This window comes from Macrosteles quadrilineatus, unplaced genomic scaffold (assembly GCF_028750875.1).
Source record: "Macrosteles quadrilineatus isolate MER2022 unplaced genomic scaffold, UCM_ALF_1.0 Scaffold_3__2_contigs__length_128488019, whole genome shotgun sequence".
Lineage (NCBI taxonomy): Eukaryota > Metazoa > Arthropoda > Insecta > Hemiptera > Cicadellidae > Macrosteles > Macrosteles quadrilineatus.
Genome location: NW_026542596.1, coordinates 118017402 through 118044439, shown reverse-complemented (window position 1 = coordinate 118044439; position 27038 = coordinate 118017402). Strand labels below are relative to the sequence as shown.

Here is a 27038-nt window from a genome sequence, read left to right as displayed (position 1 = left end):
CTCGCGATGTACTCGGCGGCGGCGGCGCAGCTGTGTGAATGCGATGTAGGTCATTGCTCCTGATGTAGTAGGCTACTGCTGCGCGCGCGATACCGCGTTTTGTTTGTTTACTCATTTACACGTACCGTCCGTATGCTTGGTACGGTAGGAGTTTATTCAGGAGGGTATAGCAAATCTTTGACAACTTATTTTTAATTTCTCCCCATATTAGTTAGTACATGGATAAAGTATTGTTTACCCAAAAATTTTCGAGTATGAGTTTTGAGTGGATATATCCACTAAATTGATGTCTGAAATCACCGAACGATTTTGAAAAAAATAGTACTGTAGTATGTTGTAACTCAGAACAAAGTAGTATAACTCCAATTTCTGTAAAAATTACGGTTAAAATTCCATTGTAAATTATGGTATTTCAACAAAATATCCCTTAATACAAGAAAAAATTTTAATTTCTAAAGAAACCCCCTGTTTTGATTGAATTAAGTACTCGTATGTGATAATCCTTTTAGCGAATTTCCCATATAGGGAATAAGCTATTACCGTAGTACTCATGGTAAGACCTGGACCCGGGACCGATTTTTTTTCGTTTTGAGGTCCCTAGAGGCCAAAAACACCATCCGTTCAAATTCATATATATATATATATATATATATTTATATATATACTAGCTGTACCCGCGGGCTTTGCCCCGTTTAACTTCTTAATTTTCAAGATGAGCTCGTTCGCATGGCTCAATCACGTCCTGGTTGAAGTTCGTTCGCTACGCTCACTCACCTTTAGGTTGGAGCTCGTTCGCTGCGCTCACTTGCCTTCAGATTAGCTCGTTCGCTACGCTAACTCGCCTCCAGGTTGAAGTTCGTTCGCTACGCTCACTCACCTTTTAGTTGCAAATTATAGCTGTTGTCATAAATTAAAAAAATAATAGTGCTGCACCCTGTTGGTAATACTTGTAATTGTAATGCTATTGAACATCATAGAACAGAACCAACTTGTTTAATTGAAACAGCTGTTATGCTTCATTAATTCCTTTTAAATATGAAAAAAATATAAGGTTAACATGGGAAACTCCAGAGCCACTGGGGCGGAGCCCGAGAGTCCGATCGGAATAAAAACAACTTAGTTTTCCTATTTAATGCCTAAAGAATCAATGTGCCAAATTTCAGACTCATATATGTGTCCGTTAGCGCGATAACTCGAGCAAAAATGATCCGATTTTAATGAAATTTGGTACAAACCTGTAAACCTACGTTTATTCGAACGAGTTCGCGAACCAGCATGATTGGACCATGGGAACGGGGGTTTATGGGGGCTTATATGGGGTAAAAATGGGTTTTTCCCATTTTTGACCCAAAAAACATAAAATTTTGCAATTTCTTTCCAAACAATTTTGTAGAGCTTAAAAAAACAAATAATTTAGTATAATGAAGCGTTATAATGCGCCTAATGGTTACGGAGAAAATTCCAAAAAATTGTAAATTTAAAATTCTCATGTTATTCTTATGGAGAATAAGTAAACTGTTGTAGTTTGCTTGTTTATTAACATGTTTTGCCCAAATTTGGAAAATGTTTTTATTTCTTACTAACTATTAACATTTTACATAAAAAAACACTTTCACCCTCCCTGTTGCAGTAAACCTAACTATGTGTTAAACTGATTCTATTTAAATAGGGAATAAATGTGATATTTTTAAGGAGATATTTTAGTGTAAATCCAATCAGGCAAATGGAAATTTGCTTAGTCTGCAGGTTTGCTGCGGCGGGGGTATTTATTCTTAACAACATCTAGTGCAGCCCCATATTCCGGTAAAAACTACGGTCCAAAAGTTCTTGAAACTTACGTTATTTTCCCATAAAACTATGACAAAACCGAGAAATGGATTTTTGAAAAAAAAATTAATTCTGATTGAAATTCTTCTGTGATGGTCCTTATAATTCTAAAGCAAATAGTGCAAAATGTATTCATTCTAAAAATTATCATCGTAAAAATCTTTAACATTAACAACGCTTAGTGAAGGTTATATAATTTCTTTACTCCAAACACATAATCGAAAGATAAATTGAATTAACAGAAAAATGAGTTCTTATTTGCTTATGTACAGTACAAAGAAAACTTGTTGAGTCCAAACTGTTGTTTGGATCTCCCAGACTGTAAAAACACCCCCGCTGCATAGTCAATGCCCACTGGGACGTGACCGCGAGGATATCTCGGCTTTTGTAAGCTGGGGTACGGTGAAAGTGTACGATCCCTCGTTTATGACCCTATGATTTAGCAAATGAAGACCCCACATCGGCAGCTACAGACAACCCAATGTATAAAAATATAAAACACCCTGGTCAAAAATTTGGTTCTGCTGTATAAAAATAAATGTGTTTTTAATGCGTTAAAGGAAAATATACTCCTGCATACGCTGGGGTTCTCGTTGTCTGGTTTGAAAAATAATGTGACAAATCTGCATTGCAAAATAATTCAGGCATTTTGCATTACACTTTTTACAAAGTGATGTGATACTTAAATTGAAATAGTGGTAAATGAAATTTAAAACAATTGTGTAAAAATAATATTTATTACGTATAACCATAGACTAACCAACGTATAACCAGTAATTAGTGTAGTAATTAGTTAGTAATTAGTGTAAATAGTAATGAAAAAGTATAAATAATAACATGCACAAAGAACAAAGCACATATCTACAGTTAATAAAAGCAAACAAATAGTGAATCAACGATTGAATAATTAAATCGCGAATATAGTTTATATTGTAGGCGATTTTTTATATTTTTAGTCGGGGAAATATAGGATATGTCCTTAAAAAAATTGCAAGAAAACGTTTTATGGTTTTATTTTGTAGAGTTGGGTTTGCAGAATGACATACTAAAAGTTGCCAAAAATCGGCGCACGAGAAAACCACTAAAATCTGTATTTAAATAGGTGGCTTTTTCCAACATTGGACAAACTAAAAAAACATATTTCACATGCATTTGTTATGCACATTTGTCGAGATATTGACTTGGGACTACCACCTGTATTTATTGGGTATTTATTGGTTAGTACTTCATTTTGATAGGGAACATGTTTTTGGCCGCCATCTTGGATACGCCATATTGGACATAGATAATTTTTTTTATGTAATGATAGTGTTGTGACACATCATTACCAACTACATTTTTACACTGATTTCAATGCCGAAATCCGTTTTTTAAATATCTTTATTCATTTAGAAGATATATTCAAACGAATACTCTCCACCATACATTTCTTATGGACGTTTCGTAGTTTGATAATTTTTTAAAAACTATTTTTCTTATATCTCCAGTTCTTATTGACGCTTGTAGTTCGTTCTAGGCTTAAAATATTCAGTAACGTAAGGGCTTTCATTTGAGCCCTTGATCATTAAAATCAGACGAGTTAAAGACCAGCTACGAACCTCAGAACAATATTAAATTTAACTTTTTAGAAATATATTTTTATTAAAAGATTTATAACTCGGGTTGTTAATACGTCACAAAGTTATTTCTTGTCTCAAATTACTCTGTAAATGTTTGGCTTTAATTTTATTGATCATTAAACAAAATCTGACAATTTTAAAATGAGTCATGGACCATAATTTAACATTAAAATGTATTTATATTGAAATTTGTCTTTATAGTTAAAGACGTATATCCCCAATTCTAAATAACTCCCAAAACTCTTTATATTATTAAATAATTCGCCAAATTATTGACTTTTATTTTAGCTATGGATTACTTTCCGGGAGTTATTAGGGTTTGGGATATATGTCCTTAATTAAAGACAAATTTCAAAATAAATACATTTTAATGTTAAATTAAGAACCATGACTCATTTTAAAATTGTCAGATTTTGTTTAGTGATTAATAACAGTGATTGTAAAGTGATAAAACATTCGCTGAGTAATTTGAGACCAGAAAGAACTTGGTGACGTATTAACAACCCGAGTTATAAATCTTTTAATAAAAATATATTTCTAAAAAGTTAAATTTAATATTGTTCTGAGGTTCAGAACAGAAAGGTTCGTTACACTTTCAATTAACCGTTGATTACGACAGTCAGGAAGCAATCCAAAGTGTGCTAAGAAGTCAGAGCCATAATCGCTGTATTAACATCAGCAATGACAAAATTCCATGTAAAAGCTCGTCTCAGCCCTAAGTTTAATGTTAATGTCATCATATCGCTGGTCTTTAACTCGTCTGATTTTAATGATCAAGGGCTCAAATGAAAGCCCTTACGTTACTGAATATTTTAAGCCTAGAACGAACTACAAGCGTCAATAAGAACTGGAGATATAAGAAAAATAGTTTTAAAACAATTATCAAACTACGAAACGTCCATAAGAAATGTATGGTGGAGAGTTTTTGTTTGAATATATCTTCTAAATGAATAAAGATATTTAAAAACGGATTTCGGCATTAAAATCGGTGTAAAAATGTAGTTGGTAATGATGTGTCACAACACTATCATTACATTGAAAAACATTATCTATGTCCAATATGGCGGATCCAAGATGGCAGCCAAAAACATGTTCCCTATCAAAATGAAGTACTAACCACCCAATGAATACAGGCGGTGGTCCCAAGTCAATATCTCGAAAAATGTGCATAACAAATGCATGTGAAATATGTTTTTTGTTTTATTTGTCCAATGTTGGAAAAAGCCGCCATTTTAAATTGTGATTTTAGTGGTTTTCTCTTGCACCGATTTTTGGCAACTTTTAGTATGTCATTCTGCAAACCCAACTCTACAAAATAAAACCATAAAACGTTTTCTTGCAATTTTTTTAACGATCCCTATGTAAGTTTGTTTAGTTTGCTTGGACTATTTAGGCACTGAGGAGGTTAGTTGAATTGGCTTATAATTTTTACATAATTATATTAAAAATACTATGCATTTGTGTTTATTTAATGAAATTAAATGTGTTACCTAAAATGAAATATGTGAATCATTTTTTAAATAAAGCCCATAATGTTTAATACTTATACTGTAACACCTCTGAAAGATAACTGAGACTTATAAAAAACAAAAAAAAAAACAAATACAGGTCTTGCCACGGTAAGAAAACGTAAAGTACAAATTATTAGATGTGTTTAGATGTGTGTTACTAAAACTTTAAAAGTAAACAAATTTTACTTAATAGCGTAGTTTTTCAAAGTGCATTCATTGAGATATAGTACGATATAAGTTGTATCTATATATATAAAAGGCAAAGCCCTCACTGACTCACTCACTCACTCACTCATCACTAATTCTCCCACTTCCCATTTACCTAGGAGGCTGAAATTTGGTACACTGATTCTTTAGGCATTAAATAGGAAAACTAAGTGGTTTTTATTCTGATCGGGCTCTCGGGCCCCGCCCCAGTGGCTCTGGAGTTTCCCATGTTAACCTTATGAGTACTCATATTTAAATGGAATTAATGTATCTTAACAGCTGTTTCAATTAAACAAGTTGGTTCTGTTCTATGATGTGCAATAGCATTAAAGTTACAAGGATTACCAACAGGGTTCAGCACTATTATTCTTTTTTAAATTTATGACAACAGCTAATTTGCAACCAAAAGGTGAGTGAGCGTATAGCGAACGAACTTCAACCCGGAGGCGAGTTAGCGTAGCGAACGAGCTAACCTGAAGGCAAGTGAGCGCAGCGAACGAGCTCCAACCTAAAGGTGAGTGAGCGTAGCGAACAAACTTCAACCAGGACGTGATTGAGCCATGCGAACGAGCTCACTTATGAAGTAAAACGGGGCAAAGCCCGCGGGTACAGCTAGTTTCAATATAATATTACAAGAAGTAACATTATCAACACAAGTATTGTTAATTGGCCACAATCACATAACATATATTCATATCACATAACATAATTCTATCTCTGAAATCACCAAACAAAGGATATTGTTTAGGTAATGAACTTCAATTATGTATGAAACACACTTGTTATATAATAAATCACCATGTTGGGGGTGAAGGTCGTTTCGGATTTTTAATTGTTTGTAATATATTCTCGCTGGTAAAAAACTCAAATACCCATTTTGGTTATTTTTTCCCATTGATTTGTGAACATTTATAAACATATAGTATTATAAAAGGCTGTGTATTTTGAAGGCTATTTCAATTATACGTTAAGCAGTGTAAATTTGATATCACAATATCAAAATCGTCCAAAACACAGAAACTTTGTACAGGTCCCTACTGGTTTCGTAAACAAATATTCACAAGACTATTGTTACACCATTATTATTATTTGAACTTCATCAATGTTTCTTGTGTTTTGGGATACTCAACGTTTCTGGAGTTGGATCAACTCCTACCGTTTAAAGTAATAATAATTAACATTTAGCTTGCAGTATTATTTTTTTTTTAAGTCCATATAATAATAGTAACATGTTTTAGAACCAAATTAATTATGATATTTTCCCCACTACACAGTTTTAATAGACTTTCCACGTACGACATTTGTCCAAGTAAGGGTAGTTAATAAACCTAAACCGTTCATAGGTCTTCATATTGACTACATCGATCACAGGCTGAGCCCCTATGGTGATAGTTTATTATAAATATAAAATTGGCTGATAACGGAACTAAAGGACGTGTAACAGTTATATCACACTTCTAAATTAAAACTAAGGCTTACCATAGGCCTATCAAATATTTAACCCCGTTTTACAGCAGCAATGTCTCATATTACTGACACATCAACTGGTGCCTTTTTCCTTATAGCAGACAGATGTTGTAAATCATAGTGTAGCCTAGGGGTTGTCGGGTATTGTGTGAAGGCAATGCCCTTACCCGAACCGAACGAACGCTCTGCCACCCCCCATGTTCTGTCATTTCACTTTCTCTTTTTCTCTGAGCACATTTTGCAGTTTTTATTTGCTTTGGGCGTTTTGTGTGGTCGTTATTTTAAGCTCGTTCACTAGTTTCAAAGTGTTAGATGGATGTATTCTACTATACTTACTAGATTAAAATTTAATTGTGATATGTGGATAAATCAATTTATTTATTTATTGATAAAATATCACACTTTCTCAATTCTAATTAAATATTTATTATAAATTCTTACAACAAAACATTTACAACATGACGCGTTTGATTACGCAAATTTGTATTTAAGTTATTCTCATCGACGTTTTAAATTTGATTAGATAGGAAATTCATACATATCTACAGGACATCTTTTTTATCAATCAAATTCACTAACCACTAAAATATCACGATAAATATTAGGATACGAGTCCCTGTCTAATATCTCAGATTCTTAGCGAAGCAGTTAAATTAATGATCAGTCGCGCTTCAATTCTAACAACACGAAACCGAGGCGAGCGGGGAGCGGATGTGCAGTTCCGGCAAGTCACGTGGGCGCGGGTAGCATGGCTCAGCTGTCGGCTGTCTGTTCATTGCGTCGTAACAGCAGACAGCACTATGTTTTCATTGCCCGCCACATCGTGGCAGCACCTACTGGTCAGTGACGTCAGCGCTATGATCGCCCCTTCCCGCCAGAGTGTGCTGATTGCTTGTTCACAACCAAATGCATGGGGTTTTCAATCTAGTAGTGTTTATAGTCAATGATAGTAGTGTGCTTGTCCGTCTCAGTTAGTAATCCTAAAACACTTTGTAAAATGCTTGCTCGGGAAATGGTACACAATTTGTGTACCCTTTCTTGAAATTTTGAATAATGTTTGAGTCTGATCCCGAGAGGGCTGGTGTTTCAAAATATGTTGTGTACTCAGTCCGTAATGCACGTGCAAAAATAACCTGTCTTTACTATCTATAATCAATCTATATTTTGCTCGATCAATGTTTGATTTTTTTATATTCCGTCATCACCAAATTTTGCAATGCTCCTTTTAATTGAATGAATAAACAGTCCAACTATGTTCAAACTTCAACTCTACATCATAGATGAAATAAACCCTTTCACTTGGGGCGTTTATACAAAACGTTCCCTTCTATGAAAGGGAAATATTACACCATCAGTCAGCTCGCTTTCATTGATGAATTGTTAACACCCATGACCTGAATATTGTGCATCAGCTGTTATAAGGCAGCAACAATGGAAGCTGACATTGAGTTATGTACCTTTTGTCACGGTAGGCTGGGACGCCGGAACTAAACTGGGTCGTTGTAACTCGATAAACAGCTGATGTGTGATGTGTTGGAGTATCGTCTTACATTTACGTCGGGTAATAAAACTACGCGTCAGTCCATAGCTCCATATGGCCTTTTGGTGTGTGGCAACGTCGCACCGGCCTATTTCCATGACAATAACAGTAATAACAGATGTGTTAACCTAAACATCCCGCAGACGTTCAGTTATAAATTATTGCAACAATGCAACAGCTGTTTCGGTAGACCGGGTCTTTGTCGTTGCCACTCTTGGCTTGCCAGGGCCTTGTTAGAAAAGGCTACGGACAGTCGCATCGTGTTAGTAAATTAAAAGCTTAGAACATAGAATGGAGATTGGAGGGACGGCTATTATTTTTCCTTAGATGTTTTGATATAGTTTCAGTCGTAACTAAACCTACTGTAGAAATTGTAACAATTATAAGTAAATTTAAACATACTTAACTCGATATGAACAGTTTGATTTTACGTTTTATGGTAATTAATTGTTGATGTAATGAATCAGATTGAAAAATAAAGCCAAATACTTTGCACTAAGACACGATCAAGACCTACGTGATGCTTACTGTAACTACTTTTCAATAAACATAATTTTTGTCAAACATTACTAATGTTCCTGTGTTAGATCATTCTAAAACTTCAACTTGGGAATAGACCAACTACTTTACGGCAATGATTACAAGTCAGAGATTGTGCAAAGGAAACAGCTGATAAGCCAATTGACCATCCTTATCACCAACATGTCCTTGAACTTTATCATAACTTTCACGTAATTAGCACGATACTACCGCTATCTAAGTTACGTTTGAGGATTCAATTACCAACAATTTACTTAAGGAGGTGACAAGTAAACTAGTGATAACGAGTAGGATAGCTCATTTTCACTGGTAATTGGATAACAACCTCTTTTCAACCACTGTATGATAAATAATTCGTAAAAATCTAATTTTTACTTCTTGTTTGAGATTATATTTTGTATGTTTACATTTATATTTATAAAAAAGTTATTTTTTCATTTTTATGTGACGATTTTATCATTTATACTAATCTACTTTAATAGGATGATTACTACATCTATGATGTTAAAGATGATCCGGTAGGACTCACGCAATTTGTGTTTGAGTCATAATACAGTAGTTATTCTGATATTGCTAACGGTCCAGTGGTTGAGATAACTTTTGATCTTTTTGTCAAAGGTTTTGCGACCTTAAATGTTGATTTGCGTTATTGTTGTTGGAGCTTGATTAGACTCTAAACAATAATCACTAATGAATATCAAAATTACGATAATGTTACTGATTGTAATTTGAAACTTTTGCTGTTTGTAACTTTTTGATAGCAACACCTCCCTATTAGCCTAGCTATGTAATTATTAGAAAAAGTCCCACAGAGGAAATAACAAATTTTCAAACATAGTGTCAAATAAATAGTACGTAATGAAATGTATATTTCCGTACAATAGTTAAAGAAATAATTAATTTAAAGCACAATTTAAAGAAATAATTGAGTTTGCTATACAGTAAATCCGTTTCCATTAAATTCGTTTTTAAAATAAAGTTGTCTGGACAGCCGAGCGGTTTTAGTGCTCATCTTCAAATCTGAAGGCTGTTTGCTGTTTTCATCTCATAAGTGGTGTCATCGACACATGGTAACAAGAGGAAGCTGCAATTAAGTGCAAATGCCGTGAAAGCACACACAATTTTGACATACAAATCAGAATAATTTTAAATCCAATACTGGTTAGGGTGTAGGCCTATATTTGGTAGTTACTTTTTTAAATTTTAAGAAAAGTAACCAAAGGTTTTCTTTAAATTTAAAGAAAAGTATTTTTTACTGTATAAGTAATACTGTTACTTTTGAATATGGGTTTTGCGACGGTCTTTCCAACAAATCTAAAACAACATTCTTATTGATTACTTTTCACTATAGTGCCTGTCACGTCATTTCAACCACAACAACATAATAATCACCTTCCATTCACTTCCGGTTGTCGTGTTCAGCTGTCGGAAGTATATCAGGATTGCCAACTGAGGCATATAAATACTCTGCTCCATGCAAGTAACCTAACACGACTCTCACCAGCACGTGCTAGCTAGATGCATATACTCATCGGATCGTAAAGTGATTCAGTGTTCTAGCTATAGCTATAGTATTTAAGTATAGGGTTATTAACGCAACCCAATTATAGCCTGTACGATGTAACCTGTCTCATGACCCTCAGTATATCTGGTACTAGCTAGGGCAGTCCTCATCCCCACGTAGAGGAGGGCCATGAGACAGGTTCCATCATAAAGACCCCAATTTGCGTTGAAAGAACGCCCAGTATATAAAGTACATCTAGTGACGATAGCTAGAAACAGGTCAGGAGGAGACAGGTTCTATCATACATACTATAGAAGTACAGATAATCACTGTTTACAATCAAAAGCTCTTAAGCTGGCAACCTTCCTCTACTTCATTGATGATTTACTGATGTACATTTTAGCATTGTTGTCTACAATGTTTAGTGTTGTTAGAAATGTAGTTGTCTGAACCAAAGTTGCTGTACAGGAATTTGAAATGTGCTTCATTTACATGTTCATTGCGACAGAGGTTTTAATCATCTTCCGTAGAAAAATATCACAATATAACATCCTAAACAGTGGTATTGCATTGGCGGACAGTCAGGTCGTAAGGTAGAACGGGTAGAACCATGTAGAACCATTGTTTTATCGACTGAAGCTAATGGGCAAAGTTTGTGAATCGCTGAAGTTCTATGATTTCCTACAATGAAACGAGATATATGTTTAAAAAATCAGCTGAAGTTCCATTTATGTGAAAATTCTATTATGGGAACCTCGATAACAAGTCTCCTCAATATGACTTGTTGTCAAGGTTGACATGTCGAGGTTTGCAATAACAAGGGTTGTATGAAGTCATTGTTGGTATTTGAAAATGACTCTTGTTATCAGGAACCACTTTGTCTTCTTATTGAGGTTCCACTGTATAATTTAAAAAAACTTGGATTTACTTTTACAGATTGGAAAATGGTTCTGGGTTTCAAAACCACCAAAAGTGTTAATTTCCTTATATTTTCTGTAAATACTAAACAAGCAAAGTTATTGGAGGTTTTCTTAAGCACAAATGCTTCGACTCAGATTTGCTGTTAACGCATCCCAAACTTTACACCCAAATCCAAAATAGCACGAGTTTTCCACAACAATGGAACAATCACATTGTTGATGCACTTCCGGTTCAGCTGTCGGAAAGACACTAGGTTAGCCAACCGCGAAGAATGAAATATCCCACGATACAGCCCGCGGACCCACCTCTTCCTTCACGCATGCGCCAAATGCCAAACTTTCTAATCTTGCGCAACTTGTCAAATTGTATGTTGCGTCTGCAAATTAGAATGCTGAACACATTTTCGCCTGCCACTGTAATGAGGGTCTGTTGTTCGCTAAAGTGACTGTTCTTACAAAAGTGTTTTGTTTTGCATACAAGCAATGGCTCTTGAGGCCTTTCCACACCTACCTGATCGTAGGTGTGGAAAAATATATCTTTAAAAACTTGTTTAGCTACTTTTCTTTTATATCTTTTCAAATGGATATTTGTACAAAATAAGTTGTAATGGTCTCTCCCAAAAAGACAGCGAATCAGAAAAAAAGCTACGAGTACACATACTATACTACTCACTCTATATTTATGTCCAGCTTAAAGTACAAAATAAGTACTAAACTGTCGTGATTCAAGGTATAATCATAGAACATAGAATAACAATCAGCTATTTATTTATTCTATGGTGTAATACAGTTCATAATTGATCTGGCAATAGTGTTCTTCCTTTTCCTATAATTGGTTTGATGTTTGAAATATGCAGATGAAGCTATGAAAGTATTCACAAGATGGCTATAATTCCGATTGGCTCATTCAATTGCGTTATTGATCATATTCACCATGATCTAATGCAATGACTCATCATTGAGAGGAGCGTCTCTGCTGCCCTACACTACCCCTGTTTGGTCAATCGCTTTAAGTGTTTAACAATCCATTACGTCACTTCCGGTCTGGGGATATCCACATGAAGCCGCCTTAACATGGTGCCTACTTACAATTGTTGTGGGTTAATTCGTAGAAACGAGTTTTGACTTGTTTAATCAATGAAATGAAATTCGTTAGTTATCTGCGGTTGAGCTAGCTTAAGCTTATTTACAAAAACGCCAGAAAGCCTCGAAAGTAAACATGTTTATAGATGGAACATGTATTATAGCCAATGAATAAATGATGGACCAAAACGATTACATTTTCCTCTTAGAACTGTGCAATGACGTTAGGAAAACATCATTAACATCTAATAACTTAACTAATAGAATCAACTCAGAGATGATTGATGCGGTTTAAAGATTGGTGGCTTACGATTAGGATTTGAAATTTAACTATCTGAGACTTATAAACTCACCGAACGATTGTGTAGTGAAGTTATTTTACATGAGTTTTAAAATGTGAATACTAACCAAACTTTGTATGTTTTCGAGAAATGAATTTTTAAGAAAATTGAACGGAATTTCCACTTTAATATAGTTACAGCACACATTGTCTGTGGTTACAGTTTTGCAATAAAATTGACTTTTGATCCGATTTAATCCCTGCTATTACGAAATCATCATTGTTTGAACTACTTTGAGTGAGATTAATTTGCAGGCCTACGTCAATACACAAACGGATATTTTACATCCGCTCTAAAATAACTAATTATTGTTTATGGAAAAACAAGTGTACATAAGTAATAGTGTAAGGACAAATCGCATAGTTTCAGACATATTAATAATAATTGAGCTACTTTAATGTACAATTATATGCCAGATTTCAACCATTAGGAATACTATTGTTTTTAACATGTAGACGAGCGGTGAAAGTATAAGCATGCAACAAGCGAACACACCCCTTGGAACATTGGCTTTACAAATATTTATACGAAACACAAAAAAATAACTGAAATTGTGAATATTACCTTGGCTGAAGCAGAGGGCTAGTACGGCAAAGGCTGCAATTTTGCACATCATTTTGAACTGAGTTTCGGTAAAGTACGAACAACTTGACAGACAACACTACACTGGTCGAGGTCCCGAGGAGAGGAGCGAGCGAAGACCGAGAGGGGAGAGAATAATAGGGGGGTCGGTGGGGGACAGCCCCCTGCAGGGGGGAGGGATCTCCCCCTGTGTCACACCTCAAAATAGACCTTTATGTCAGAACGCCGCTGGGCGATTAAATTTGCTCTTTTTGAGCGATCCAAAACCAAGTGGTGGCAATTTTAGGATCGGAGATTTCTTGAGTAATAAACGAGTACCTGGACACAAGCCATGGCATAGCTTTTGAATGAATAAATGAAACATAATTTATTTCAAAAATAAAATTAACTTATTATACAGAAAAATACAAATTTATATTTTGAAATTGATCCCCAAATGGGCTGTTGCCTGTGGTTGGTGATCGAGTCCATTATCACATAAGTAAAAACAATAAGATTTACACTAAATTACGCCTATATCCAGTAATCTTCAGTGTAATCTTTGCTCAATAGTGACAACTGATATTTTTACCTTTGCACTGTTTTTTGTAATTTGCAAGTATACTGTGATACTGTGGATGGCTTGTTATAAAAACATGCTACAACCATAGATAACTCTTTTGTGTACGTTTTTCCTTGTAATTTTGTTCAATACAATAATAGTTGTTATTGTATTTGCTGAATGTTAAAAAAAACTGAATCGATTGTAAATAAAATTGTGATAAAAAAACCAACGTAGTTACTTGGCAATCCATAAGGCCAATGTTAAAAAATTTAATTTTTCCAACGTAATCTGACTTTTGTTGGTAGTTTAAACTGCAGTATATTTTATCACTAGGGCCTAAAGTGACTCTTTTTGACCCGAGGTCAAGTTTTACGATCGAGACGAAACCGAGGTTGGAAAATGAGCGAGGGTTAAAAAGTTACTTTTTTGCCCGTGTGGTGAACTATATTTTTCGTCATAGTGCATCGTTAACAAAAACAAAGCTAGAAAACGAAATAATTGTTATGTAAAGATAACCTCTCAAAACGACTTGCAGCTAAATGGTACGTCGAGCAATCGACAACAATAGGCTAAAACCATCTAAAACCTTACCTAATAAATCAATCGATAAATAATTGCGATTGATACGATTGCCACAATCGAAATTTACAACTGTCTTACAACAGCTGATTTTTACTCCTTAGGGTTAAAATGATGTTTACTCCCAGGGAGTAAAAATACTACTTTTATGGCAAGTTCCTTGGTAGATACCGTGCCTACACATGTTTACTTACGGGGTTCCCATTCACTAAACCTTTTTCCAAAAATCCCGTATTAATAGACAATCCGTGTTTTCTAAGAATATGACGATGACAGCAATCCCACACTGAAAAATTTACTACTAAACCACTGTTACTTTCCATTGTTAAATCAATGATTACAAACCCTCTTGTATTCATTGGTTAAACTATGGAATTATCCACTGTAAAATGTACACAATTGTATGTGCTAGGTCTACTCTTAAAAAACACAAACGAATAAGAATTCTTCACTGTTTTTTTTTAATAACAGTTCAACGTGTATTCAAACAACCTAGCCTGTCTCTGGAGCTTTCGACGTTGATAGAAATAACCATTGAACGAACTACAAGTTTTACTTGACTAATTGATTAGTTAATTGTGTAGCCAATGACTGCATTACGTAGTGAGCGGAGCGAGTGAGGGACCTCTAGACCTCGCTAGGAAGGTTTACAAACCGATTATCCGCGGTTTAGATACAGCCAATCTCCACAATGACACTGAAGCCAATGCTCGCCAACATAGCGAGGTGGCCTTCAATTCAATTCGGGAGTTCAATTTTGTTTGAAAACGTCTCATTCTATGATAAGTAGGCCTACGAGCTACTAGAAGAAAATATTTGCATCGGGAAGGAAGTACGGCTTAGGCAGCCATAACAGTGTATACTGGAGCTGCTGTGTGTCTAAAAATACAGAAACTATATGATTTAATTTGAAAAGATACACCGATCTAAAAGTGTAAACCTACTTACTTTGAAAACCCCACTTTTCATGTGAATAGATCCAAAAGAATATGACAACATACCTTAGTGTAGCAATAACATCAATTGCTTGATATTGGTGATTCATGAATGAGATGTTTTACCACAACTCTTCATTTTATTTAAATTACAAATAAAACTGTCAGCAATAGTCAACAACACTTATACAACCTTTCTCCAAACATAACCCTCTTCATTGACCAGCTGTTGCATTGAATACTTTTATCATTCAAACTTAAGCATGTCACCCGTAGCCCTTTAGAAATCGGACAGTGGGGCAGGGCCGCTAAGAAATTCTTCCATACCAATGACTTTCGACAAATATACACAAGCTGTATTTTCCTTCCACCATGCTCTAAGCTTCATTTTGATGTGCCATATGCCTATATCTTTATTTGGTAAATGGTCTTAACCGTTTGCATAAAATTTGATTGTATTAGTTTAGTAATATAATTAAACTTTGTGGGTTTTTTCTTTGTTACCATGGAGACCAATCAAAATTTACTTTTAAAACTCTCACCTCAGAACTTTGAAAGCCCGCGGGGCAGAGTCCTAGGTTAAATCGAAACGGGAATAGTTCTATATGTATCCTCGGAGCTGTAGCTTCATTTGTGTGCAATTTGAGCCCAGTCGGTTCAGTAGTTTTTGAGTTGATCTAATAAAAACACACAGACAGACAGACACACAGACACCACCTCTTCTTTATAATAGTATAGATAGATGGATAGATAATAGATTCCAAATAAGTTACAAATATTGGTATCGTCTGAACACTCGCCTAGTAATGCCTCGAGATGAGTTGATGGTAATTATATGTAAGTTATGTTGCCCAACTAAGATAAAGTTTTTTTATGTACCCTTGACATACCGTTTACCTGGATGACCACGTTCAACCTTTAGGTTGATAGAGATGGGGTACAAAAATAACATGTAAATTACTGTAATTGAATTTACCAAAGATTAAGCTTCATTTTACCACAGATAAGAATTTCCGCACAAAAATGTATAATTAAGCCGAACATGATTTTAAGTTACTTTGCAAGACGTACTGCTTTACTTGCTACTTTAGTTTTGCTGGTGTTCTAATTGTATTAATTAATGAATTACTTTACATCATACTTACGTTAGCGCTTGGAACCACTTACTTATAAAATTAAAAACAGTAAAATGAAGTTTAAAGCTTTGCAATAGTAAATGATAAGCTTTGACTATGAGTCAATGGTATAAGTAAAATAATTTATCTTTTTCAATTAGGTTTATTTACAATGTTTTTTTTTATTTTAGTTGGAACAGCTTCTCTTAAGCATAAACTTGGCAAACAACGTCGTTCTTAGAATGATTGCAGATATCTTTTTAGAGTTATTTTTATTAATACATGGTCTACACTATACAAAACAGCGTTATTAGTATTTTTACGCACTACTAAGTTATTTTAAATGAACCTTATGCAGTATTAGTAAATTACTACTTAACCTACATTTGTAACAAGGTTACTTAATTGTTAATTCGTACACTAAACAGTTATTACAAGCTAGAACAATTTACATAGTTTACCTACAGTTTAGTATTAGATAAATTACGAAAACGAGTGTACAAATGCTTAGTAATTAATTATATTACTACATTGACATGAATTAAATAAGGTTGATGAGTTAGATGGCGATTTGTTTAAGTGTTATATTCTCTGTGCAAAGATTGGCATAGATTGAATATTTAGGTATGAGGTTGCATTCTGGGTATACAGTGCAGGACACAGAAATTAATTGTCGTATATAACAATCAGTATACATAAGCTTACTAATTCAAAACTACATCGAAATAAATCGGGGACGAACCAAACGATGTATTGTATTTCTTGTGAAAAGTTACACATTTGGGTATGAATCTACATCCTGGGTATATGTGAGAGTAGTTCAGGTCGTAAGGGCTGCAAAGATAAATTATAACGAATCTATAACACAATTTGAAACAAAGTTTTTCTTGTCAAAGCAGTCTCTGTTTCCACAATCTCTGGATGACGTCACTCTATTGTTTGAGGAACCCCAGGACTCCCACACACACAGGCAGGAAGGTGATGATTAGAGACCTCGACAGGACGACCGCAGAGTTGCACGCATCCCCGAGACAGGTCCTGCAGAAAGTGTCCTTAGACTTGAGCTGGGCGCAGACGTCGAACGTGTCCGCACGGGGTATAGTGCAGCTTCGGACAACCTCATCACCGTCGTCTCCTGGAGAAATAGAGGAGAAAATGGAGGAGAGTATATGAAATTGCAATTTAACAGCTGATCATTTAGTTAGGTTTTCGACAGACAGATTGTAGAGACAAAACTGTTTATGAAAATATATTTTAAATAGGCAACGTTTTTGGTAATAGTAGGCTAACGTCTTCATAATGTTGATCTAAAATATAAAAAATATTGAAAAATTAATAGTTTTATTTGCCTTATAACTGTCTTCAAAACATAACTTTTGAAAGGAAAAGGGTATTGCATTGGATTCGTATTGTCTCGGAAACAAATTTTGATTGTGTTATTTGCGCACTTTGCGCACGGGTACCCTCAAAGTCTATTGCTGTAAATAAATAGTTGGTGGTTAGCTAGGTGAATATAGTCACAGTACTCGACTGGTAATAAGTTCGCCAGTACCTTTTGACCCTTTTTAGAAACCAATTTCAACCTGGATTTTCAGCATGGAGCTTGCTTTTATGCTATACAACTTTCGGTTTAGTAACAATGAGAAGACAGATGTGTGGCAAGGATGTCAAAAGTCAATTTAAATACGTTAATAGCAAAGTATTCCTCAAATTATATCAATCACACACACACGTAAATAAGATATAAATGATTAAAAAATGTATCATTTGAAAGTTAATTTAAAAGATTTGTGTGATTTTAAATCAAATTTGATAAGGGATCCGAAAATAAAAGTTACGGTACCTTTGATGTTAATTTTTATATATACATTTTTAATTGACAAAGCTATTTTGCTATTTTAGTGTGGTACAATAATTACAATTCTCTGCAGAAGATCAAATATTCATACTTTATACATAATTTTGTCGCCGTAAGATTTTACTCAGTTCTGTATGTATAGCTTGTATTGGCGATAACACAGGAAGCCCAGTGTTGACAAGAATGTATTGACTTGTCGGGTTTATTCTTCTTCCCTTGGCAAGTGTGATTGATAACTGTAGACGGTCGATGTTGGTCGTCCAATAAAATGTTACAACAATCGCATAGCTTGTCCAGTGCAAAGAACCAATACTTCTTGAGATAAGCACGGTTCACCTTAGATAATTTAAACTAATAAAAAAAAACTGTTTTGTAAACATCCTTTAACCTGGTTATCATTTAATAGGGGTTTCAACTAAATTACCACTATTAAAACCTATTTGAAAAGTGCAAAGTGTGCAATTTGAATAAGCAATTTTAAACTTTTTGCTTTAGTCACGGCATAGATGACCTACCCTGATTAACGGGGCTTGTAATATAAACAATTTGCAATTAAATTAATTTGCACCAATCATATGCTGAGTTACTCGTTTTATTATCTACAGGGGAATAACGCGACGCATAAGTTTTATCACATTGTACGTTGCTGTATAGTTTGACATTGTAAACGATGGTTACATTGTGGAAAGCAACCAGGAACAATCGCAAGATTTCGCAACAAGTATAATCACAGCAATCCTGTCTGACAAGTGGGAATTACCTTGACAACTGGGTATGACGAACATCGCAAGGAAACAACAAACTAAGAACATTGCGAATATTGAAAGTTGAAATATATCTAGTACCAATAGAATAATACAAAGCTATTAACACAATGGTATACACTACTTTGACACATATACTGTAAATACTAAGTGGGGTAATGTGCAATGATTTCAATATATTTTCAATTCAGTCCTTATATAACAAACTTGAGTCCTTTTGATTTCTTCCTATTTAGCAGTACATGGCCTCTAAACAGAACGCCTCAGCGAGACAAAAGTGACATCGTCGCAGCCCATTTAGCCCAGGCAGACTGGATCAGCTGTTGCACTTAATTCATAATGGACAAGTATAGGCAATGTTTATGTTTACCCTTTTGTTATTTCTGTTATTGCCATAGCAATAGGCAGACCGGTGCAATGTTGCCACACCACACACCAACGCCGCTAGAGGTGCATATAGTAAGCTGAATTAAGAGTGAGTGTGGGATATAAAGTTATCTCTGTTGCTTAGTTTACTATCTAAAATCTGCAATTTCTTTACCCAGGGAGCAGTTATCAAAAGTCTAACAATGATAAAGAAGGACATTGAGCCCAGTTTCGAACTTTAAAAATCTACCAATATTTTGATTTGTAATGGCAATCTTTTCATAGTCAGCTCCAGGATAGCACTAAACAAACACCCAGGGCAAAGTATTGAAAGCAATTGAAAGATCAGCTGTTTTTAAGCAAGAATATGTTTTAAGTGCTCAGTGTTCAAGGATAACAGGGCATAGTTTAGAACCTTATAAGATCACTCTAACCATAGACAGATAGAATTAAATATAGACTGACAGTGCTGTGGTTAGCATAAGTTCTTGCGTCCACCACTAGGAGCGCCAGCGCCGTATAGTTATGGCGCATGCGCTACGTAACTGCACGACACTCCTAGCGGTGGACGCCAGAACTTATGCTAACCACAGCACAGCTTTCGGTATATATTTAATTCTATCTGTCTATGCTTTAACTTAACATACTTACGTTTAGTGACAGCCTTCATGCAGACGAAGTCGCTGGGCTGAACACCGTGGTAGGCGCTGTAGTACAGACCGGGAATCTTCTCTCTGATGTTCTGCATGGACTCGTGTGTACAGTCTTCCAGTTGATGTATGTTGTAATCCTTGTTAAATGGATCCTTACAGTTCGGGTCCATTCTTGAAGAACACACGTAGCATTTCAGGCTCTCCCCTGCAAAATACGGCTTTAATCGAATAAATAAGTAGGGTAAATAACAAGTCTCTCATAAGGATGATAAAAATATTGATTTTTAACAATGTAGACTGTGATCGTGCATTAATTGCGCCAACGAGTTCCTTAATTACGCCATGCCCTCAAGGGTCCCAAGAAATGCTCCTTAGTTGCGTCAAGCCCAAGCCAGGTAGTATAGGGATGAGTTTCCGGCAGAGGGAATAGCCTGATTTATAGGTGTCATCGTATCCTAACCTAACCTAACTTAACCTAACTAAACCTAACCTAACTTAAACTAACCTAACCTGACCTAACATACTCAATTATACACTCAAAGAGGGCTGCCACTTGCGGCCCAGTTAATGAAATTATCGGGTGGCTCTCTGAAGTAGTTGGCGCAATTCAGGAATACCCGACTACCTGACTCAGGTGCCATTAATACCCGCCCATATTTTAGGCCTGGTTTCTTTCGTTCTTATGTAAACAAGTCTTCTGGTGGAAACGAACCTAGAACTTGTTGTATTAGATTATGAGTAACCTTGAAGCAGAGTCAAGTAGAAATGCTAGTCTTTTATTAGGCTATACAAATATAAATCTAACAAAAAACCACTAAGTGGTAACACTTCCCCCGCCAAGTCAGCAACCCAAAAAAGACAATAAATCGCCACTTTTCCGCCAAGTAAAACAATGTAATATATGTAAGTTTGGCAACTTGGCGGCAGACTTTTGCTTGTTTTTTTTTCATTAAAGTTACGTTGGTGGATAATTTCACAAATCAACTTCTCTAATTAATTAGTCCAACTAAGTATAATAATTTCGAGGTAATCAGTAAATATAAAACCATCACTATTATGATTTTATGAAATGTGACACAAATAAGGTCAAATTTTGTAAAATAAGCTCTCATCTAGCAATGTACTATTGGGAGAGATACTTGCTCAATGAAACTAATTTTATGGTATTTTTTAAAGTGATCAAGCAAAAGTCTGCCGCCAAGTGGCCAAACTTACATACATTACACATTACATTGTTTTACTTGGCGGAAAAGTGGCGATTTATTGTCTTTTTTGGGTTGCTGACTTGGCGGGGGAAGTGTTACCACTTAGTGGTTTTTTGTTAGATTGTATTTATTTTTGTAGAAAATTAACAGTTAAAATAAAAATCCTCTTTTCTCTTATATATAGACCAGGGAACAACTACACATAAAATGAATTGGTGTTACATAAGTGTTCCGATAATTAAACCCGTATATCTAAAGACTAGTGTAAATTGAGCCCTTATTAGAGAAGTAAAAATGTAATCAAACAGATTAGGTTTGTTAGAGATAGCATAAGGCAAAACAAATATTGAAAAACTCATTTTTATCCTAAATTTACATATCACTTTTTACATTCACTTTTTTGCTTGTTTAACATACGTAGACGGATTTTCCCGATTGTTTGATTTGTTTTAGTGTATCAAAACATAAAACTAACCTTATTTAGTTAAATAAATTTTGGCAATATTATGAAGAAACAATGTTAAAACTAACCTTAGTACTAGTACTAAGTTTCAAGTTCCTAGGTTTCATATGTTTTGATAAGTAGTATTAAACTGTTAAAAATGACGAGCTGCTGTACCAGTGTACCATCGGTACACTGCATTTTTCAATGGAAAGTATCGGGGAATATCACTGCTCTAAGTAATTTTATATAGTAAGTAGCTCAAATCATTCGGTATACCTGAAAAAAATACTTTATAAAAGTTTTAAAATATTTTTTCAGCTGATCCTATGAATTTCTCTAACATTTTAAATTAATTGAGATTTAATCGCAGCTGATCCTTCTTTTGTTTTGATTTTAATCCCATGTTATTTAAATGGGCCAAAATCGTACTTTGAGGGCTTGCCAAGGGTTTATGGGTCAACGCACCGACTTGTGACCCTCAAAAGGCACATCTACACGCTAAGGGCTTTCAAACAACATAAAAAACATTAAAATTGAGCCAGTGGTTTGGGCTGTAGGTCCGTCAACATTTAAGGAGAAGAAGGAGAACACGGAAAATTTGTGAATTTTCAAACTAGTTTTTCTTGGCTCAAACACAACCTTTTTTTAAATTCTTTTTTTATTTTGCCAAGAATGATTGCCCCTATCCAGTGGATGAACAATTATTTTAATAGCTTTTGTTTCTTCAGAGCTATAGACGAGTAAAAAAGCCACTTTGTCACGTCATGTATATATACACTGCAGCAGCTGTGTACCGCTGGGGGACTTGGCGGGGCGGAACGCTGCCGCGTTCCTTAATATGGGCTGTCATCTCACCGGACAAATAGAGATACAATTGAATATATGGCCATTGACTTTATGAACGAACCGCTTTCAAAGTTTACTACGATCTAAATTATCTTTCCTCCTCTTGTTTTCCCCCTTGAGGTTGGCAGTAGAGTAGATGTGACATGCTAGAACATAAAGCTGTCCTATAAGTATGACTTGATTAAAAATCGTAAATGTTAGAAATCGCAAATTTACATAATCGCTCTCTGTCGGTAGCTCAATCAAATTTTAATCAAATACATAAATTCAACGGTCAATTTTTAACTGCCAAAACATTACTGCGAATTGTAAGTCTATTAACTAGTTCAATGAATGGACATATTTTGATAGCTTTCTAGATTTTATTTATTTATCAAAGGTGTAACTCGTCAGTCTTCTACATGGGGTAATTATTGTGCAATTGTCGATGTCGAGACGAGTGGAAGTCAGACAGCGAAGGGGTTGTCCGGGCGCCACCGCGGGGTTGAGGATCGGTCGATATGTCCCCGGTCTCCGCCAACACAACAATAAGCCATAAACGAGACTGGCAGCGCTGAAATGTCAACAGCGTTTAATTAAGCAACAAAATATCCTCAATATTGTAATATGTCCTATATAAGTAACTATTCAACTTATTAACATGAGCATTGACCTTTTGAGGCGGAATTAGACTCCCTATCTATATGGACGAGCTATAATAATTTATTATTCACATAGGACATATTTTGAGCCACTTAAGACTGCGCGACAGTCGAATGTTTTCTCCCTCCTGTTTGACAGTTTAATTTGATATACCCCGCCGCAGCAAACCTGCAGACTAAGCGAATTTCCATTGCCTAATTGGATTTTCAATTAAAACTATTGAAATAACATTAGGTTTAACAAGTACCTAAGTTTGCTACTATAGAGAGGGTAATAATGTGTGTTTTAGTAAAACTAGTTGTTACCCACGGGCTTCACCCCATTTGACTTCATAAGTTTAATACACCTATTGATTCTTTAAGTTAAGCTGAAATAAAAAAAAACATAATAGAATAATACAAACAAATAATCACACCTGATTTTAATAAAGTAATAAATTGAAAGAATAACAAACAAATAAGTACAGCTGAGGTATTTTTAACATTAGGTATATAGAAAGTTCCCTTTAGAAAGGAATAACAAAATAATGGAAAGTTTTGCGCTAGGTTTCTCGTGATGACGAACATTTTAAGTACATGGTTTATGGGGGTGTAACATGTAGTTTTCTCAAAAGTTCATGGGTACTTTGGGATTTTATGGATATTAATAGTTTAGTGTGAAATAAATAAATTTTTGAGGTTTGATCAAAATATATCCATAAACAAGCAAACTACAACGGTTAAATTATTATGTATAAAAATAACATCGACATTTTAAATTTAATTTTTTTAAATTTTCTTCGTAACCAAAAACCGTTAAAAAACACCTCGAAACACTCAAAACTAATATTTTTCTACTCATGGGTTACTTTTATAAATTTACGTCCAAAAAGGTCACCGTCTCGTTTTACTAATACGAACATCGGCTATCGTTATTTCTATGCAACCGGTATTACTCCACCAAAATAATAATAAAGTAAAACCATAAAACTAAAACTTTTGATATTGTTTACGATGAAGGAAAACAATACAGAAACAGATACAGGAACAGGTACAGTTATGGAAAGAAAAACAAACACCAAATTTAAATGAAGTTTTGAAGTATACTTTCAACAGACTCATTCAATGAAATGAAAAAAATCCATGAACCTATTGAATTATAACAAATGGACCAATTTGTTTACCTCACTTGTTAAAAAACATTTGCTAGTAAACTTCTCAATGAACATTGACTTGACAATTAGACATTAACTTTACTCATGTAATGGATATTACAATTGATCTTTGTCACCTGGAAGCATAGTTAAAGTACTTTAATGATTAAATTGTACGCTGCAAATGACAATGAGTTTGCTATGTACTATTTCTAATAGGCATGATTGAGTCATACTGCTAAATAATTAGATAGGAATAAAAATATTTTACGATATATATTTTTTATATTATTATGGTTAGATATATTGAAAAGTGTAATGGTTAAAAAAGTAACTTAATAGTAAAAAAAGAAAATGTATCAAAACACACACAATAATAAATACGACTCGATTTCCTCCCTACACGATCGAATGGTGAAGTCATTCCAATGGATGATAGTTCAACCGCTTATTCTGAGGTATGTATAAATAAACAACGAATGAACAAAAATGTCCGTGTTATTTAGAAATATGAGAAATATTTTTTTACAGGGTAAAACTTATGTATATTTTATTTTTGAAAAGAAAATTGTTAAAAGTATTTATCGTAAGTGTTAATCATACATTATGCTATACGATCAACGGTAATAAATTCTTAACTTCAATCTTCAATGGTGAATAAAAAATCATGTTTTGATATGAAAGTGCTTCCAAAAAAAATAATTTTAGACAATTGAAATAAGTTTCTAGGCAAATTTAATTAATTAAATAAACGGAATATACAATTAAACTTATTTTTTTTTACTTAAAGTACTAAGAAGATCTAAACTATTCAAAACAATGATAAAAAAGCCGAAAACAAACTAAATTCAAACCTAACCTATATTATTATGCACACTTCTTCATAATCAGCTGTTTTGTCATTTAATTGTTAAATCATCTGTCACCAGACCTACCTGAGTGTACGGAGAGGACCAGCAGGATAACAGTCACTAGATGAAGCATGGTGAAGTACTGTATAAGTCTCACAGTAAGCTACTTCATGCAAATGGTCACCAAATCAGCTGTTTTGTCATTTAATTGTTAAATCATCTGTCACCTACCTGAGTGTACGGAGAGGACCAGCAGGACGACAGTCACTAGATGAAGCATGGTGAAGTATAAGTCTCACAGTAAGCTACTTCATGCAAATGGTCACCAAATCAGCTGTTTTTGTCATTTAATTGAGAATAATTGACGGCGTGTAGGTGGACCTCATTACTCCAATTAGCGGACTTTCAAAACCGTCTCGTGCTCTTCTCCGATGTCCCAACGTCTCCCATTCATGGCTAGTATGACTATTTGTTAGTAGACTGCTTTGCTTGCATATTCCGTCACTAGTATTTTAGCAGGGAACTTGTAATGGAATAAATGGTGAACATAAACTGGTTTAACCCCTTGAGAAAAGTTGCAAGGACTTTGATGGTTTAAAATTAAACCTGTCTGTCCTTGGTCATGGTGAAAATGGTCCAAGAAACAGCTGATCTTAGTCAGTAAATATAGTTACAAAATCCCCCAATATTTCTATTCATATTTGGGTTATTGCATGTTGGGTTAGTATAATACCATATTAATTATTATAATACCTACTGAGATGAGGACTCCATCTAGGTGCGTATTCTAAACAGAATATGAGTGAAGGAATGAAAGAATGAAGTGGGATGCTTTTGTCTAGTTTTTTTACTAAGATCTGCTGTTTTATTATACAAGACCATTATTTAAAAAAATCCAATGATTAAGGGCAGCTGAATTCAGTAAATACATAAATATACGATAAATATATGTATGGTGTAAAAGAACTAGGCCTTATTAGAATATAGTAGGTAAAAACTTAAAACATATCATTAACGAGATAAATATTTTTGGGTTTAAACGGCGCCTGTCACAAATCCTTCACCATAATTTCAATAAAAAAGTAAACATGGTTTTAGATCAAACGTTCACCTTAAATAATACAAGTAGATTTCTCGTCCTATTTTATAGTCTGATAAGGGGGTATCTCTGCTATAATGTATCTTTCGTGTAAGGTTACGCTTGAGTGCGTCGCGGTTTCTCCATAGTGTGCATTTAGCTCTTTTGTAACGATGCTAGAAAACGAGCAAACAATCAGAAAGCAGCTCACAAGTATGTAGTATAGGTGTACTAGGTGTATATGGGTACTGAAGGCTGAAGGTGTAGTATAGGTATAAAACATAAGATTCAAAATCACAAACATTCCCAGACTTACACACCCTTTATTATAATGAATGATAATTGAAATAATTGACATCAGCTGATCAATAACAATGATAAATCTCTATGAAAACATGTTTAATCCATGGATAAGATCGTTTATGTGTCATGTTTAAGTTCACGGATCTAGTCGATTGTAAAGTGTATTTTCTAACAAATGTTTGCACTAGTTTACAGGGTGTTCCGATCTGTTTGTAGTGTGATCAGCATTATTATTAGTCCTGGATAATGTAACTAACAGTATATAAGTACAATCTATATATATAGAAGGCAAAGCCCTCACTGACTGACTGACTCACTCATCACTAATTCTCTTACTTCCCATTTACCTAGGAGGCTGAAATTTGGTACACTGATTCTTTAGGCATTAAATAGGAAAACTAAGCTGTTTTTATTCTGATCGGACTCTCGGGCTCCGCCCCAGTGGCTCTGGAGTTTCCCATTATAACCTTATGAGTACTCATATTTAAATGGAATTAATGAATCTTAACAGCTGTTTCAATTAAACAAGTTGGATCTGTTCTATGATGTTCAATAGCATTAAAGTTACAAGGATTACCAAC

At 34.6% G+C, this 27038-nt stretch overlaps 2 protein-coding genes across 3 annotated transcripts in view; both read right to left on the bottom strand.

Annotated features, from left to right (window-relative positions):
- The window catches only part of LOC128990744 (uncharacterized), a 32496-nt gene extending 19257 nt beyond the window's left edge, over positions 1–13239 (bottom strand). The window contains exon 1 of the mRNA XM_054413292.1: positions 13124–13239. Coding sequence (XP_054269267.1) covers positions 13124–13175 — 52 coding nt within the window. The 5' untranslated portion in view covers positions 13176–13239. The remainder of the gene's footprint in view (positions 1–13123) is intronic.
- A 3191-nt stretch (positions 13240–16430) lies between these two features.
- On the bottom strand, positions 16431–25407 carry LOC128990211 (uncharacterized). 2 transcript variants are annotated; one of them, XM_054412502.1, is made up of 3 exons: positions 25161–25237; positions 19954–20160; positions 16431–17449 (listed from the first exon to the last, which is right to left on the bottom strand). In XM_054412502.1, exons 1-3 carry the CDS (start codon positions 25207–25209, stop codon positions 17247–17249), a joined length of 459 nt encoding a protein of 152 aa, XP_054268477.1. In that variant the 5' UTR covers positions 25210–25237; the 3' UTR covers positions 16431–17246. The 2 variants fall into 2 exon arrangements, with proteins under 2 accessions (XP_054268477.1, XP_054268476.1); XM_054412501.1 differs by lacking the exon at positions 25161–25237 and adding an exon at positions 25308–25407 and having other exon boundaries at positions 16432–17449.
- Between the last annotated feature and the right edge of the window lie 1631 nt (positions 25408–27038).

Excerpts from the sequence above, each read along its gene's own strand:
- LOC128990211 (XM_054412501.1), bottom strand. The coding sequence starts at position 25,356 with ATGCTTCATCTAGTGACTGTCGTCCTGCTGGTCCTCTCCGTACACTCA. Across the intron at positions 20,161-25,307 it reads GGTCCTCTCCGTACACTCAG|GGGAGAGCCTGAAATGCTAC; the intron begins GTAGGTGACAGA and ends CGTATTTTGCAG. Across the intron at positions 17,450-19,953 it reads CATGAAGGCTGTCACTAAAC|GAGACGACGGTGATGAGGTT; the intron begins GTAAGTATGTTA and ends CTATTTCTCCAG.